This window comes from Schistocerca cancellata, chromosome 12 (assembly GCF_023864275.1).
Source record: "Schistocerca cancellata isolate TAMUIC-IGC-003103 chromosome 12, iqSchCanc2.1, whole genome shotgun sequence".
Taxonomy (NCBI): Eukaryota; Metazoa; Arthropoda; class Insecta; order Orthoptera; family Acrididae; genus Schistocerca; species Schistocerca cancellata.
Genome location: NC_064637.1, coordinates 129,270,712 through 129,289,632, shown reverse-complemented (window position 1 = coordinate 129,289,632; position 18,921 = coordinate 129,270,712). Strand labels below are relative to the sequence as shown.

Here is an 18,921-nt window from a genome sequence, read left to right as displayed (position 1 = left end):
ATGAGACTATCAGTCCTGTCTCATGTTTTGTACAGTACTGCTCAGAAACCAAAGCAGAAGTTAAAATTTTGTGTATGTATTATTCTTAATGTGCAAAAATTGAAAGAGCGGGACAGAGGAAAGTATCTAGTTCACTGTTTACAGTTTCTGTCATTCATTTAACATCTGGAATCACAGAACTCGACTGCATTTTCTTCACTGACAACATTTGGTTTCATGCCTGTGGATAAGTCATCTGATGTTTGAATCATCTCTAAAAGTGATGGCATCCAAGTTGTCCAAATTTATTTCTTTGGAACCATCTTAAAGGACCTATGCAAGCAAGTCACACTGGCTGAACTAAATATCAACATAACAGCAGAGATTAATAACATTAGTTTCAATATGCTCTCCAAAGTGGCTTAAAGCATGGTTAAATAATTCTTGCATGCATTACTGAAAACAGTAACCAATATATATGAGAGACAGAATAAATTGTGATAATTTTCAAAATTAATTAATTTTCAGTGACAATTTATATTTCCAATAATGCCAAGTGTATTAAGAATTGAGGCTATACAAATCACTACAGACACGTCAGCTTTTACTGTATTTAAAATAAAGTCTTACCAGCTGGTGCACCCTTATAACAACCTTATAGGAGCATAACACACTGAAAATCTACTATAAAGTTTTGCAACCTCATGATAAATTTTTAGAGAACTAATAATCTCATTTCTCTAGTAATGGATTTAAACAAACTTACAGGCATCCTTCACAATTCTGGAAACAAATCCAAGGGATAGGAAAACTAAATTCTAAAACAGTTCCTCTTTCAAGTTTTCCTCTCATTCATCCCTTTGCTGCTACAGACGTGCTCTCTGCATTTTGTTCTGAGGGCGATGTTATGGCTGTACTGGGAGCCTGCATTCTGGCCGATTTGAAATACTCATCATTCGATTTTTCAAAAACTATCAGGTGTAAAAATTTTATTATTGCGTATCTTACAGTCCAATATCTTTACCTGATAAAGATTTGAATCTCTTTTCATTATCCATCATACTTACTGCACTGCTTCAATTAAGAAAAATACTGCACGAAATTTTAAAGGGTTTATAAATGTACAATCATACAGCGTAAACTTTGTGTTCTGTTGATTTTAACTCTTATGTTGCAGTAGATGAAATGTAGATAAGATACTGAAATTTTATTTAAATTGAGAGCAGAATGGTACCTCATTTGCTCTCAATTGATTGGGTTTTATATCCAAAGGACAGTGATGCACGATGCACCCATCGAGAATCTTGGTCATAACAACTGTCATCTCACGTGAACAATTCGAGATATTAAAATGTGTTTTTTTTGCAAATGATAGCAAGCAATGAGACATACATGTTATATGATAGATACTCAAAATTTTTTAATTGCCGAGATACGGAAATAATTCATTTGCAACCGTGAGAGATCAGCATCTCAGGACACATTAAGATGTCCATTGCACTATAGGAAAACCCAAGTGGCACATGTACACATAGCCACAACACATGGGGAATGGCATACCAGAATGTGTATACATGCCCACAGGTTAACACTAAGTAATTTGAGCAAGGAGTCTAACCTTCATAAAATTTGAGAATATACAATGTCACCACTAGTGGCAATTGTGATCTACATTTGTGAGCTCCGCCACTTGTCAATCTGCTCGATACCTAAATTTTAGTGACCCACAACAGCAGAGACTGGAAAGCAATATTTTTTTCCACAGCACTCACAGGAGCTCCTCACGCGCGTGCCGCACGCTGCTCTGGCCCTCCTGCAGCCGCTGGTCCAGCAGGCTCACCTTCAGCTCCTTCACCTCGTCCGTGTCCACCGAACCGAACAGCCGCGAGATTATGCTCGATTTACCTGTAACATTGTACAGTGGTAACCAGGTGGTGTACAACAGAAATGGTGCAGATTGACATCGACGACAAAAAGGGTGACAGTACTACAGTGCACTAACACTGCGGCACAGCTACGTACCCGATCATAAAAAGCCTCGCTCAAAGTGTGCTTGTCTTCTTTTACTAAATGTTTATTTTCACTTGATCCAAAGAACACTTCTTCAATATTCGGGTACTAGCACGTTATTTCAAACAACTTGGCACACTGTCCTCTGGGATTTTATCTGAAGCCATTTTGCAGGGTGTCACTGTTTTCTATTATTGTTAGGGTTTCATTTGTTTTAGTGTGCAAAAACAACAGGTCATAGGCACTCATATCAGAACCTTAGAGCACTTAATACGAAAAAGAAGTTAAAGGCGACTACACATTAAGCCCAATCGACGGATGGAAAGAGCTAAGAACTAGGACACAAAATATGCCATAGAGACAATGAAGGTCCTGAACTACAGATTAAATGCCCTTTGTCATAATGCTATGACACAAAAATTAAAACACAGTCGACAGCATGCACGTTGTTTGCTAAAACAGCTGACAATTCAGGTGGCAAACACACATTAGTATGTAAGCATTCAAAAAAAGGACTTTCGGTCAGTAAATGGTGAACTGTCAAAGTACAACAATGAGCACCTAGTGGTGGGGGATCACTACCTAATAAATGGCGAGAGCTATAATGACAGTGCCCAATATGCAACCTAGTTAAAATGATACCCTTGTGGTGAGAGGACAGAGGTCAGCCACGTTGCTGGGAGAGGTTTAATACCCGGGAGCTTGTTCCCTTGAAGGGAAGACATGTAGTGTTTCCAGAGTGGCACCAACTGCTGACAGACGGCACCACGGATATCATTGGAAGGAATGGAAGAGCTAGTGGGCTTCAGTAGTACGACTGCAGCCTTGGCAGCAGCCCATTTCCCATCAGACTGATGTGACCAGGAACCCACATGAACATCACAGTGGCTCCCTCAACAGCGAGCAAGTGGAAGCTTTCTGGGATCTGTTGCACTAAGGGGTGGACTGTGGTACAGCACACAGAGGCTCTGAAGGGCACCGAGATAACTGGAGCATACAACACAAACAGCCTGTGTCACTGGATGTACTGTGTGGCCTGATAGAGGGCTAAGAGTTCTGCTGTGAATACTGAAGTGTCCTGGAAGCTGATACTGAAAACTGTGTTCCAATAACGAAGGTACACCTAACACCACGGTCGGTCAGAGCTATCATTGTACGCAAAGGTACTATTGGTAACTTCAGTGCGAAGGTCGAGAAACTTACATTGATATATTAAATCCAAAATAGCTTCCTTTGGAAACAAAGGAAGTCCAAGCTGAACATGGGCTACCACAAGAAGCCAAGGTAGTGAAGCATTCACATCCATCAGGAAGATGGCAGGTAGAGTGAAATTAAGCTGCTAGAGGGATACCCAAAAGCAAACTCCAGAAAGTAACAGAGAAGGAGGACTTGCCCCCATACTGGCGGTCGTGGGAGTCATCAAAAAAGATGGCATACAATGGGTGGCTGGGCATGGCAGACACATGGTACGAGTATCCACTGAGGAGAACAACATGCCACTAATTTGGCAGCTTCTGCATAGAGACTCAACTGGGCTAGTGTATAAGGCAGCTGTGCCATACAGATTCCACAATGGTGCATTGTATAAGACTACAAAAGATGGACAGATGTGCAGATACATAAATGAAACATCTGTAGTCTAGTTTCGAACAGACAAGTGTTCGGTACAAATGGAGGAGGATAGTCCGATCTGCTCCCCAGAAACTACCCCTTAGGACAGGTAGAACACTGAGGAATCGTGTACAGAGGGCAGCCAGGAAAGACAGTGGGAGCACCAGAGTTTTGTATCAAGTACGAGTCCAGGAATTTCGTAGTTTCAGTGAACAGAAAAGCAACATGCTCAAGATGTAAAGACGGTGTAACCATTGTGCCACCAGAAATGCATTTTTATCAGTGGAAAAGAGAAAGCCATTGTCAATACTCCATGAATAAAGATGATCAAGCCATTGCTCAAGACATCACTCAAGGAGACACATCCACCGAGAACTGCAGTAGTTAGCAAAGACATCGACAAAAAGGGAGCTGTGGGAGACAGGTCACAATAGGGTCAATAGCTACAGCAAAAAGAGGATGAGTCTCATGACAGAGCCTGCAGGCACCCCGTTTTCCTGGATAAAACTGTCCAACAAGGCCAAACTCTCATGTACCCTGGAAACTATTTAAAAATTCCTGAAGGTAACAGGGCAGGCAGCCTAGGAAGCCCAGCATGTACAGAGTATGGAGGATACCAGTTCTCCAGCAAACACAGTGGTAGTTAGAAGGGAAGGATTACCAGGCTTATGCATGGGTATGGGACTGGTTTCATGCCAGCACCAGGGAAACGTGCCATCTGCCCAAATGAGATTGTATTTGTGAAGGCGAAAGTGACTGCAAAAGAAAGGTGCTGCAATATCTCAATGTTAGCGTCATCCAGCCCTGAGGAGTAAGATCGAGAAGAAGTGAGAGCATGATCTAAATTCCTCATAGTAAAGATGGTATTGCAGCATTCACAATTATGAGAGGAGAAGGGTGTCACCTGAGACTCCTCTATTTGTTTCCAATGGAGGAAGGCAGGCTGATAAAGGGTGGAGCTTGGAATCTCCACAAAATAGTGGCCTGAAGTGTTGTAGATAGCAATATGAGCCACAATGACATCTGATGGTCAGACCAGAAACTGGGAAACTAATCTCATGCCCCGAAAAACCCATAGAAGGTTGCCCCACATGATGGAAGGAGTGAAACTGTTAGAAGAACTAGTAAATTAAATCCAGTTAGCTTTTTTTGCTGTCCTGAAGAATGTGACGACACTCCCTACACAACTATTTATAACGAATACAGTTCCTCATCATACAATGACAGTTAAAAATGTGGAGAACATGTTTCCGCACACGAATCCCATTGTAGCATGCCTCAGTTTACCATGGGACTGGGATACAGTGCGGTGAAGATGAAGTGCGAGGTATGGAACATTATGCTGCAGTAAGGATAATGTTTGAAAGGTGTTCTATCTGATCACAATTGCTCATTGAAGGTCACCAGGGAGGAGTAAAGCCTCCAGTCAGCCTTAGAAAGCTGCCAGTTCAGTTCACATATTGGTGGTGTAGGAATCAGCAGATGGATAGCACACAGGAAATGGTCATTCGAGTACGTGTTGGACAGAACATACCACTCCAGACAACTGGCAAGCCAGGCAGTGCAGAACAAGAGGTCCATATGGGAACAGGTATGCATGGAGTCTGAAAGGAACATGGGTGTTCCAGTGCAAGACAAATGAGGCTGAGTTGATGGAGTAGGGAACCTCTCTAACAAGTTCCGAAAGGGCGCCAAAGCAGATGCTGTGCATTAAAGTCACCAAGCAGCAAAAAGGGGTGAGGGAATTTACCAATAAGATGGAGGAAGTGTCTTGGCGGCACCAAACAACAGATGGGTATAGACATTATAAAGAGAAAAGGTGAAGTGAGGCAGGAAAATGCAGACTGCAACAGCTTGCAGCCAGGTGTTCAGTGATGTTATTTGACTATGAACATCATCCCATATGAGCAGCATGACTCGCCCACAAGACAGAATGCCATTTTCTGGGGGAAGATCAAGGTGGACCTGAAGGAAATGAGAGAGGTAAAAGCAGTCATGACGATGCAATTTTTGTTTCTTCAAGGCAGAAAGCAAGCAGACACTGCAATTCCAAGAGCAGCAATAATTCCTCCCTCTTGGACCTAACACTGCAAATGTTCCATTGAAGAGAAGTCGTGATGGGGAAAGTGGAGGAGGGAACATAGGGATGTCACCTTGGCGGCTGCCAAGTGCCAGTCTTCAAAGACTCACTGTTACAGGACAAAGAGGCTGGAGAATCCTGTTCCACGAGATCTATGGAGGCATTCTCTCTAGGTCAGCCTGCGGATTCCAGCACAGAAAAATGGAGGTTGGACAGGTGAGGGTATTATGGGGCAACACTGTTTAAGAGGATTACAGAGTTGGGGACGGAGAAGATATCTTTGTTTTATTTCTTGCAGCCTTTGCAGTTGGCAGATGAAGACTCAGATGGTGTCGGATGGAGGGATGTAAGAAGTCTTCACGAGAGTATTCCTTTTGCCCTTTCCAGTGTGCTGGTTATGAAGCAGGTGATTTCACTGTCAGGGGCAAAGATTTGGTGGCTTGTTGAACAGCTGGAGGAGGAGGAAGAGGACGAGAGGGCGACAAGGATGCTGCCACGATACTGGGTGACTTTACAACTGCAATACTGAATTCGAGATCAGATGTCTGTATGGCCATGTCATTCTTGGAGCAAGGCTTGGCACAATCAATATTGCAGGTGTCAGATGGTAAAATGCAGGGCTCTTCACTTGCCAACAACTTGTGGGTGATAGGGTAAGGTACTCCTCCCTTATCCGGATCTCCTAGACAGCCAACTCATCAAAATAAATGGCCAGGCACATTCTCAGGCCGAGGCTGCACGGTCGCCATTGCAATTGATACAGTTCGGAGGCGGCAGTGTTTCAATATGACATACGAGTGTGGTTGTAATGTTGACATTGGCAACAGCTCATCAGATTTGAAATGTGCAGTCAGACCGTGATACTTCATAACCTGCTTTGATCTTTGATGGAAACACTACTCTATCAAATATGTGAAAAAAAGTGTGTATAGGAACTAAGTCTGCATCAACCTCTCTCATTACCCAACTGACTGCAGTAACACCCTGATCAGAGAGATAAGTTTGGATTTATCTCTCGGTCAGACCACTAAGCCTGCGAGTGTAAATCACCACGCGAAGAATACTGTGTTTGATGGGTCTTGACACGAACAGGATAGCCTGGAGGAGCGAATCTGCAAGCAGTTGTTGGGCTTGAAAATCACAACTGGTCTCCAGAAGCAAAGTTCCATTATGTAAACAAGAGCAGAAGTTCAGAGGCCTGCAATTGCATCAACACTTTTCTGAATAACAAATGGATTAACAGTAGCAAAGGACTGACCTACTTTAGTATGTACCATGAGGAACTGAGGTGCAGCTAGGAGATTCTTTGAATCTAGCCTCATTCTGCTTACATTTAGTAGATGTAGACTGAGATGGTAAGTGACTCACTATGAGAAAATCCCAATGACTGCCAACATCTCCGATGGTGCGCTCCTTCCAACAGGCCCCACCCACGCCCCGCCCGCCCTCCTCAGAAGAGGGGCTCACCTGCCTCATGTGATTGTTCACACCTCAGGTCACACCTCCTGAACTCCTGACAGAGGGACCAACTGGCAATTTGGGAAGATAACAGCTCAGGCAATCACCTCTTCCTCCACCTGGCCTATACCAGGGCATATGTGTGAACTTTATCTGTCCACCTGGGGGCTGGAAATTACATGTTACCCAGTCACCTGTTGTGAATCAAACATGTGGGCTGGCCTTCTGGAGCAAACAGAAAGGAAGAAGAAACAGAGGAACCTCAAATGCCAAAGCGGAGGAAGGGTAGGAGACAGAACGAAGAAAGAAAGAAAAAGCAGGTTAGAGCCTGTTCTAAAGCCCAGCCATTAGAACCTCAGAACACATTCCCAAACATATTCCAGTCATGTTCCCCAAGGGAGGGGAAAAAGAATAGTAGACGGATGGACACGTTTGGAAAAGGAAGAGGTGCTGCAAAGGCAGGAGACCTGTGGTAGCCAAGCATGAAGTCTCCAAAGAGTTGTGAGTCCTCTGGGGTGTACTGTTAAGGAGGCCACACATCTAACTGCATGTTCAACAAGCACATGCGATTGAGTTCTTTTTTTCCTCCACTTCCTGTTCATGTCTCAAACTTATGTGCAAAGAAGCCATTCGATGTCAGCATTAACAAACAGAAAAATCACTTATTCTTTTTGAGGGCTTTTTCAAAACATTAAAAAGTAAGTCTCACTATTAAAGAAACATATTTGCTTGAATGCCATTGTTGTTACAAAAGTTAAAGACAATTAAACACAGAACAAAATTGCTTATCCTTCTGCATATGAAAAAGGTTCTTTCAATATTTGCAACTGTTTCTTAAATAAAAGGGATTTTACACCTTACACTACTGCACCTTTTGGGAGGTAAAGGTTTTTAGTGGCACCAAGGATAGTGTCAAGTCCCTAGCAAATGAAACAAACTGAAATTGAGGGTAGCATAACAAAAGCTGAAATGCTTAATACCATTTTCAAATCTTCTTTTACAAAGGAAAATCCAAGAGTATTGCCCAGTTTAAATCCTCATACCAATGAAAAGATTGATGAAATAAGTATTTTTTTTTTGTCAGTGGTGATAAGAAACAGCCTGAAATTGTTAAAATTGAACAAAGCTCCAGTGTCCGATGGAATTCCTGTCAGATTCCATACTGAATTTGCGGCCAAGTTAATCCCTTTTCTAACTATAGTCTACCTTAGATCCTTCACACAAAAAAAGACATGCCCAGTAGTAGGAAGAACAGGGCATACACATCTACAAGAAAGGTAGCAGCAGAGATCCACAAAACTACCGCCAAATATCCTTGACATTTATTTGTTGTAGAATCTTAGGACATATTCTGAACTCAGACATACTGAGGTATCTCTAACAGAAGGACCTCCTCCACGCCAAGCAGCACAGATTCTAAAAACACTGATCATGTGAAACCCAACTCACACATTTTCACATGACATACTGGAAGCTTTGGACCAAGACAGTCCGACAGATGCAGTATATCTCAATTTCTGAAAAGCATTTGACTCATTACCACATCTACACTTATTGCCAAAAGTATGAGCATATGGGTTATCAAGTGGAATTTGTGACTGGACTGACGACTTTTTAGTAGGAAGGATGCAGCATATTACCTTGGATGGAGAGACATCATCAGATGTTGAAGTAACTTCAGGTGGGTCCCAGAGAAATGTGTCGGGATCCTCGGTGTTCATGTCGTATATTAATGACCTCACAGATAATATTAATAGCAACTTCAGACCTTCTGCAGATGATGCAGTTATCTGTAATGAAGTACTGTCTGAAAAAAGCTGCATAAATATTCAGTCAGATATCAATAGATTTCAAAGTGGTGCAACGACTGGCAATTTGCTTTAAATGTTCTTAAATATAAAATTGTATACTTGACAGAACAAAAAACTGTCCTACAACTGTAATATCAGTGAGTCACAGTAGGGATCAGCCAACTCGTCAAATACCCAGGTGTAACCCTATGCAGGGAATTGAAATGGATTGATCACACTGGCTCTGTCACCAGTAATGCAGGTAGTAGCCTGGACATGCTCCATACGTGAATGGAACCGGAAGAAATCCTGAAAACTGGTACCACGGGATGTACTCTCTGCCACGCACTTCACGGTGGTTTGCAGAGTATAGATAGCCCACCTTTCTGCATGCTGTCCTTCTCTGCGACCAGAGCGCCGGCTGCCGCCTCTGCCTGCTCCAGCCGCAGCTGCAGTGTTTCCTGCCGCCCACACACCGCCTGCAGCGCGTCTGCGAAGAACAGGTACTCCTTCAGTTGGTCGGCAAACACCTCCTCCTCCTCCAGGGGGATGTCGATGCCTGCTGCGTACGAGTCCAGGTAGTGCCCGGCTTTCTGCAATTTTATGTAGTACATATTTAAAACTATCAAAGAGGTCCAGCACCATCAAACCCACATGCATTGAGATACAGTCAGATCTAAAATAAGTTAGCAGAAGAAAACAGTAATTTGCAGTCTTATTACAGTGCATGATTTAATGTTATTTTCAAAGTGGTTTCTTCAACATTAAAACAATTAAAATCTTCCTTCATGGGTACTGCAGATAGTGATAGTCACAATTTCCCTTTTCTAAACAAGGGAGTGAGATCACGTTCACACGTTCACGTTCCAGACACTCAGGTGGTGCACACATGCCGCCTCCATATCTTTCTATTAAGATAACTCCTACTGTCAAGATCATCCAGTGTTGTTGTTCTCCGTCTGACAATGTTAGTCCAGCATTCCTTTAGGCTTCACACCCACGGAGTCTCCTCAACTTTTCTACAGATTTACTTGAGCTATCCTCATTGGTTCTGTCCTTAATGCATGTCCTAACCACTTTAGTCTAGATACTGTGATTTGTTCTAGTATCACTGTCTTAATGCCAGCCATCTCTCACACCTCTTAAATTGTCCAGTTTTGTTTTCTGTATTGTGGACCTCAAAACTTCCTCTTCAATGTTTGTAGTCAGAATGGGTCACTCTTTGTGAGAGCACGTTTGTATAGAATAAATTAGGACTGGTTTATAATAGGTATTTTACATAAATTATTTTGCTTTTCTCAGAACCTTTGCATCGGATAGACGACATCTACAACATGTTGCCAGAAATTTGAGCTCTTCTGAATCTTATTTGCAACCTCATTCATGGCTAGATTGTGTCAAGAAATTACACTTTCAAGCTAGGTAGATATTTCCAAATTTTCCTGTGGGGGAATTACATTGCTCGATTCTTGCCAATCGCCCTTCTGTATTTGTGCCATTGCTACTGTTTCGGCTTCACTTATTTTGAAATTTTACTTCTTGAATTTATCGGTCAACTTGTCCATCCTCAACTGTAGTTCCAGCTCTGTTTCTCCCTCTACCAAAGGGTGTGCAGTAAGTTAATCAATAATGAGCCAGGTGTAATGACAGTCAAAAGCACATCTCGTGTGACATTTAATTTCTTACTTGCAGTGCCTGTGCTGTAACACCACATTACAATTGCACTGGGCCAAAGTGATCAGAAATAAGTCACACTATCGATTCTATTAGTCATCAGGATTGTATAAAAAAATGTATCAAAATCTTTGCCAAATTAAACTTCCGTGCTGCCGTAATGATGTACAAATTTTTCAAATAATAACTTCTTATGAACAGACAAATCAACCCTTCACATCAGTTCTATGATTTTCCCCTTTTTACTCTGATATTTGCTTGCATGCATAAGAGACTATTTTCATGTATGCCACAAAAATACAAGGAAAAAGTTTCAGCTATTTGGGCACAACAAAAGTAAATAACTTTCAACCAACCAAAAGGTTGTTCTGAATGTGATCTTACTGCAGGTGGCACCAGCCCTGGATCTGTGATATTTACAAACCAGGGCAAAAACTTGATAATGGTGCTCCCCTCGCACATGCCCCCCCCCCCCTTTCCTAGTCGAAAAAGGACACAAAAAATTTTAAAAATCAACTTTTCATAAATATGTTCATTTCGTAGTGCACATCTTTCTGAAGAGGTTGATACACAAAACCTATGTGTTGGAGAAAATGTAAGAGATGTTACGTGGTCTTAAGTGTGCCTAAGTGCAGTGCCATGAGTCTTCAGACCGCATTCTTCTATCATTTGTCACAGTATTTTGCTCTGTGAAATTCAAATGTGTATATTTTGTAATGGAAGCCATCAAACCTATATACAGGACAGCATAAATTAAAATGCCCTGTGGTGCCTCTCCTGCTCCCAGTCAGCCGGTTTAAAAAAAATTACAATTAATACTGTGTGGTATTCTTTGTGACTAGTAGGGTAAGAGCTCTTTAGAAAATCTGCACTCTTTATTGCCTATTAGCTAATAGCTTGGGTGGGGTTATTTGTGACTAGGAGAATAAGAGCTCTCCAGAAAATTTGCAAAAATGGTTCAAATGACTCTGAGCACTATGGGACTTAACATCTGAGGTCATCAGTCCCCTAGAACTCAGAACTACATAAACCTAACTAACCTAAGGACATCACACACATCCATGCCCGAGGCAGGATTCGAACCTGCGACAGTACCGGTCGCGCGGTTCCAGACTGAAGCGCCTAGAACTGCTCGGCCACATTGGCTGGCCAGAAAATTTGCACTCTTTATTGCCTATTAGCTAATAACTCTCTTTTCTGTGACACATAATTAAATATAGGAAACAAACCCCATTACCACAAGAGTCAAGCAAGACAGTACACATTATTCAATCCTTAGGTCTCAGCATTTTTTCTCTAATCTTGCTAAAGCTTTTCATGGTGTGCTTTTCTTTCTGCAAAAGAGTCTATCACCTCATCAAAGTTCGTCAAATATTTTGCTACATGAAAAATCAAAATGTCGCCATCTAATACTGAAAAAGCTCTTAATACAAACAGTACCAAAGACTGGTGTGCTTTCTTAATTTGATTACATCTATTTTGTCACTGTCTGCTGGGTAAAACAAAACAGGCCTTTCTAATATTGCAGCAATCTTAACACATGCCAAATAAGCGAGACTGTTGTGGCACAAATGCAGTTTTCATCTACCTTATTTACATAAATAACATGAACAGAATATGATTCACGAAGCACCAATATCAAATGCCTATTAGGCCTCCTCCTTTCCTTTCACCCTCTTTGGGGTACGCTGGATCAATCATTTCTTTGTGCGTTGTTCTTTTCTTAGTGCCCAGTATTTCTTCATTCTTTCTGATCTTCTTCTCCTCTCTTCTTCTGAGATGAAGGGTTTGGACTTTTGTGTAGATTTGTCTTGGAACCTTATGTTTTCATCTTTAGTAATTAATTTAGCTGTTCGCTTAATAAGTGAATTTTCTGAAATATTTAATTCTACTACGTCTTTCTCAGTTTATTTAAACCAGTTGGGTTTCGTTTTGCGGTTATTGAAGAAGTCAAAGATTTGTTTAGTTAAACTGTTTGAATCATTCTGAGAAGATGACAATAAAAATTTATTCTCCTTTTTCGCATAGAATCTCAAAGTTTTTCAGTTTTCTTGTAGAGTGTTTCATTTTTGATGTATATGATCTTATTGTCTTGAAATTTTGGCCCAATGATTTTTCTTTTCTTTAGCTCAAGTTTCTCCATTTGGCCTTTGAAATTCATGTTAAGTGTTTCTGCTGCATACAGTGCTTCTGGCTTAATCACTGTCTTTTAATGTGTAATTTTGGACTCCCATGAAAGTGATTTTTTGTTGTATATATTTTTTGTTAGTTGGAAGGCCAATTAAAGTTTATTTTTTCTGGATTCCATTGCTTTGCTTTCCCCAGCATTCCAACTAATCCATTCTCCGAAATAATTTGAATTCTTTTACTATTTCAATCTTCTGTTCTTGAACTTTGAGGTATTTACTTGAGTACTTGATGTTTGTCGATATCATAGTTTTTTCAAAGGAGATGTGCAGACCTATTTTAGCTGATTGTTTCTTTAGTTCAACGACTTTTCTCCCGTGCTTTTTCCATTGTTTCAGCAAACAGGGCCATATCATCTGCAAAAGCAATGCAATTTACTTTAAGGTTCTTCTTTTTGCAACCCAGTCTTATACCACTCTTAATATTTGTGTTCCATTCTCTGACTACTTTCTCAAGCGTACAATTGAACAACAACAGTGAGAGCCCATCCCCCTGCCACACTCCCACTTTTATTTCGAAGGGTTCCGATAATTTGCCCATAAATTTAATTTTCAAAAATGTATTTGTACGGGTCGCTTTTATAATACTAGTTGTTTTCTTATCCAAACCCATTTCTTCCAGGACTGATAATAGAGATTCTCTATCAATTGAATCATATGCTTTTTTGAAATGAATGAAGGAGATTACGTATTTCTTTGTCCTTGATTTTTGGTATGCCATAATTTTTTTGAGGTTTCTTATTGTTTCGAACATGATCTACCCTTTCTAAAACCTCCCTGGTATTCCCCAATTTGCAGGTCCAACTGCAGCTCTGCCCTGTTCAAAAGGACTTTAGAAATAATCTTGTACATTATATCCAGCAGTGATATTCCTCTGTAATTGTTGGAGTCTATGTTCAAACCTTTCTTGTGGATAAGGTGAATGAGAGCTGTTCTCCATTCTGCAGGGATCTCTTCTTCTTTCCAGATTTTATCGAAAACACACTTAAGGGATGTAACTGCCTATTACAAGCAAAAAGTTTTATTTTATGAAACAGCTTCACATTTCAATTACATGCTCCAGTTTCTCTAGCACGAGATCAGGAAGTAGTTGTCTTAAGGAATTTTTATATAGATCTTAAATTTTAATATTCTTCCATATAATTTGTGTGATGTCCTGATTTCTTCTTCCTTGTTCTAACAATCAATCTTGTTATCACTAATTCTGTAATTATTGCTGCCAGTTCTCTAGTTACATTCACTAATCCTGCCAGAATCACCAGTTCAGTTATTCTGCATTTATTCTCCAGTTAGGCATAATTACGTGTTCAAATAACATGTTTTCCATGCTATTCTGAGAATAGAACTTAAGTGGCTACAAGCTTGGGACTGTATAACTGCCCCTTGGTAGTGTAGAGTTCTACTAAAATCTTTCAAAATTTCATTTTCTTGGATACACCGAGAAGATAACATGTAATCTTTCTTACCCATTATTCCTGTTAGTCATTTATTTTCACTCTGGTAGTCTGAATCTATGGATTTCACTAAGAATTATAACAACACTTATCATTCACACACCCAATCAACCACATAAATAAACAGCAATTGGCATTCAACCATTCAGATTTGTTCGACTCAGCTCATATAGATCTATGCCCTTTTGTTTGCAGGAGGTTTTTTATTTCTTGATGCAATGGAGATTCCCCTGGCAGAGACATCATGTACACTATGTATATGTTCAAAAATCAACTTGTGATTAGTTCATAAATCAACTTTGTGTACAAAAACCAGCAGGAACGCATTTCAAAATCATATTAATAATCAACAGATCAATGTGTGTTGGACACTAAGCGCTTTGTGAAACAAGGTTTTCTCGTTCAAGAATATGAATTTGGTACCCCCCTGAAATTGCTGCCTGGGGCAGGTACCCTGGTTTGCCCCCCCCCCCTTCCCCCCTATATCCGGGCCTGGGTGGCATGGCCTGCACTCCTCCAACCCACAAGCCAGTCGGTTTGTCATTTGTCACACAGATACCAATTCACATTAGAAGAGTCACAAATGGATTCCACAAGAATCGGTGGAACACTGACATCTATCAACTGAGTTTCAGTATGGGAGAAAACGTTCATTATTGTCTCCAATTCCAACCTACGAAGAGTGTGGGACGAACACCAAATAGATATAACTGGCAACAGTTACGGTATATGAAGAAGCACAGCATACATAGTAACAGGTTTGCCTGACCGATACAAGAGTGTCACAGAAATTCCAAAAAACTTTAACTATCCTGTTAAAGTCTACTAAGGGGCCCCTCACATATTCAATGGTATCAGCACAGTATCAATACAGTGACTGACTGTGGGAGTGTATTGATATATACTCAGAACAAGAGAAAATAATGAGCATTATTGATGGGCTAAAAAATGCTCTCAGTATTGACCATATGTACTGAGTATGTGGGGTCGAGTACTAGTGATTGACAATATTCGACATTTGGTCGTTGACAGAGCTTCATGAGTCAGCCATACAGCATTAGTGTGCACTGTTTATGTTTTCTGTTTGTATTTGTCCCTTTTTCTAGATGTCCATGATCCACTGCTCTACCTTCTAAAATGAACTAAGAAATGATGGTTGAATTTACTGACTGCTCTAAAAATAAATAAGAACATCTCTGTGGAATCAATCTTTAAAGGAATATATGGACAAAAAAGAAATTGCTACAGATGAAGAATTACTGAGCACACACAACAGTTTTATAGGCTTCTGTAGGGGTAGTCTCCATGCTTACAGCTTTAGTTTGGTCAATGGAGAATCCACTGTGGCACTGTTTCGTTTATTAACTTGAAAAGGGAGTATTAGTTTGTTGAATTAGACAGCATTATGGAAAAATACTTCTACTTTGAAACATACATCATATATGCAATGATTAGTAATTCCGTACTTATAATTTGTATCGTACATTTTTAGTCATAATTCTGTGACCATGTTATAGACCATTCTTTAGTTTAAATTCTGAGGAAGACACTCCTATCAGTGTTGAAAACCGGCTAAATCGTTAAAAATTAGTGACTGAGGGCTGTTTTCTTTCAATTGTAACTATTCATGGTCTCTGAACATGCAGCCATGTACAAAATTTTGACTAGTAAGGCACTTGTAAAATTCAAGTCAGTCTCACCAAATTGTCACAAAACAAAAAAAAATATGTTTTACATCTATCACCTGAATAAATCCTTGCAGGTCAGGTATAATCGCTTCACAGGCAAATTTCGCTAATTATGTTTGCTGATAATACAGCACTAAGATTCAGGCATTCAAATGATCTGCCTTTCACTAAGAATATCAAAGTTACTACTCGCTCACTGCTAGTGATTGGCTCTCATTTACATATTCTGTTTATGTTGCATAAACATTAACAGTTTGTTGTACAGTACACTACTCTTCCCTTAATAGTCCATTAAATCTTTTAGTTTCAGAATTCTGATTTAAGTCAGCAAATTAATATGCAACATGTCCATTTTTTTCTGGCCAGTCTTGGACCCACTTCCTCTTTTGCATCATTTCTTGACAGCTATAACTAATATAGTTTGGCACACACTGTTTTGGGTGTTTCAACATCTTAACTTTCTGAAACTGCTTTGTCGAATAACAACTTTATCGACAGTGTGAGAGTCACTTCAACATACGGGAGTGATAACAAATGAGTTGTCAATAAATATTGAACAGGTGCAGGGCACTTTAGTGAAAAATCCAGGTATATAACACAGTGTCCTATGTATCACTCCCATAGAGAGAGGCTAACTGTAGCATACAGAGGCATTTAATCAATCATTCATCCCATGCTCTGTATGTGAATAGAATGGGAAGAAATGAATGTGTAATGGAATGGTGGGTACCCTCTGCCCTGCATATGATGGTGGCTTGTAGAATACCAGTGTAGAACCACGTAACAGTGAATTGAGCGCAGACACACAGAGTTTATTACCTGCAGCCCGTCACCCATCTCCTTCTCCTGGGCACTCCACTCCGAGAACACCCTGCCATAGTTGGCGTGCAACTTGTGGATCGTATACAGACGCTCTGCCATCCTGGATCGCACACGTAGCAGGCTGTTCAGGTTGTTCTGCAAGCAACAAATAATTGCTGGACAAGTTCCACCTTTGGTGTTCATAAACAATGACAGCAAGAAAACAATAATAGGATGAGGTGAGAAGAAACTGGGCTCTAGATTGCTATATGGAATTCATGCATCAAAAGATGTTTAGTGTTGAAATTCCAAGAGCATAAGTTCAAAGAGGAGTCAGGCAACATAGCACTTCCTCTCACACACGTCTTGCCAAATGAGCACAATGGCAAAATCTGAGAAATTTGAGTTCACATGGAAGTATACTAGCAATCCTTCCTTCTTCCCATGTGGAAATTGTAACCAGGGAAGAGGGGAGGTGGGGAGCAGGTACGTAGGTGAGAAGCACCACAAGTGCCCTCAAAAAAGAGGCTTGGAAAATAAAGGTAGGGGTTGTAATAAAACTGAAAAATGCCTAAACTAAATATGTACCTTTAGTTTAACACATAGTGTGTATTTCAAACGCACAAAGCCAAAATCTCTTTGCTTGTTACTAGCAGGTCATTCATATTAATTACACATACGTATCAAGTTGAAGCACTTTTGAGAATTTTATCTGCATTTATATCATCACTACTGAGGAAAATGTTGTACAATTTTTATTACTGATATATTTTGTTCTTTTGGAAACTTACTTTATGGTAACACATTTGTAGCTGATATTACTAAAAAATTTAAAGATTCTGCAGTAATAAAAATATTCTTCCATTTTTATAAAAGTAGGTTGGTATTTGCATCAATGATATGAGGAAGAAAACTTGTTACAATAGACAGGACAAATATTAAATTACTTGTGTATAATATTAGCTACAAGAAGCTATCCTGCAACTCTTTAATGAAATAAATACATGAGGGCCTAAGGAAACCTGAAAATCCATTTTTTGCAGATAATCTTGCTAAATTTGACATAGAAAACTGAAGAAATCAAGACCAAAAGAAAAAGCAGAAGCCAACACCTTATCTTAAACTGGACACTTCCGAAATAACTACCTACTTCCTTTTATCTTTTCGAGTCATTGAACACAGTTTGCCAACATACTTCTTGAGGCTGCAATACGAGGTTGGCCAACTTAGATTGATGCTCATAATTTCCATTTAGTAAGGGAGACTAACATTACCTGCAGCTCGTTGCTGTAGTTCTTGACAGCCTCGAACCTCTTGTCCGGGTTACGGAGGCGGACTGACACGCTGAGCGCCTTGAGCTTAGTCTCAGCCAGCTGCAGATAGCCGGTCTCCTTGATGCTCTCCTTCCAGCCCTGCTCCTGCTGCAGGAACCCAACAAACAGGTGGTCCTGCGACAGCACCGGGTGAGATGCCACCCGCAGCAGGAAGTTCTGCAACAGCCAGAGCCACCCACACTCTCACATCACATTCTGTAAAAGACTTCACAGGTGTGGAACCACCAGATTAATATGTCAACCTCTGAACTTTTAACACTTTATACACTATATCGATCAATTTACCTTTTAACGAAGTCTGTTGTTGAGCATCAGATCGTGAGGTGCTGCAAATCTGTACTTTAGGTTAACATTTTTATACCGTAGTTTAGGAAGTAGCATGTACAATTACAATGACAACTGTATATATGACACCTGTGGTACCTACTGTTAATAGCATGACAATCAAATTGTTTTTCTGATTAGTAATGTTTGTTTACAAACCAAAATCACTACTGTGGCTGAAAATATGCAATAAAACAAAACCATTAATTACTGGTGCAATTTAAAGCACAATATTTCTCAGTCTGGTCTGTTAGTGACCACAACTCTTAACTGATCATCAAATTTCCCAAAAAATGGAAGCAATGCTGGAACTGATTAAGTATATAATTTACTAAATTACATTATTCCAAGAAATAATTATCTTTTTGAGATTTTCTATCTCACTATAAGGCTTAGTTGCTGGAGAATTTGGACAACCTTCCACATTTTATCAAACCTGCTAGATCAAGGATTTATTGAAATAAATAAAATTTAACATAAAGAAAGCTTCAGCTATTTAGTTTTTATTGCCTTAATCACATGTAGGTATGCT

At 40.2% G+C, this 18,921-nt stretch overlaps 1 protein-coding gene across 2 annotated transcripts in view; it reads right to left on the bottom strand.

Annotated features, from left to right (window-relative positions):
- The window catches only part of LOC126109686 (sorting nexin-4-like), a 51,410-nt gene that overhangs the window by 13,728 nt on the left and 18,761 nt on the right, over window positions 1-18,921 (bottom strand). For both annotated transcript variants that reach the window (XM_049914735.1, XM_049914736.1), the window contains exons 4-7: window positions 18,006-18,221; window positions 16,750-16,887; window positions 9,311-9,521; window positions 1,752-1,884 (exon numbers count right to left, since the gene is read on the bottom strand). In XM_049914735.1, the coding sequence (XP_049770692.1) occupies window positions 1,752-1,884; window positions 9,311-9,521; window positions 16,750-16,887; window positions 18,006-18,221 (698 nt within the window). The remainder of the gene's footprint in view (window positions 1-1,751; window positions 1,885-9,310; window positions 9,522-16,749; window positions 16,888-18,005; window positions 18,222-18,921) is intronic.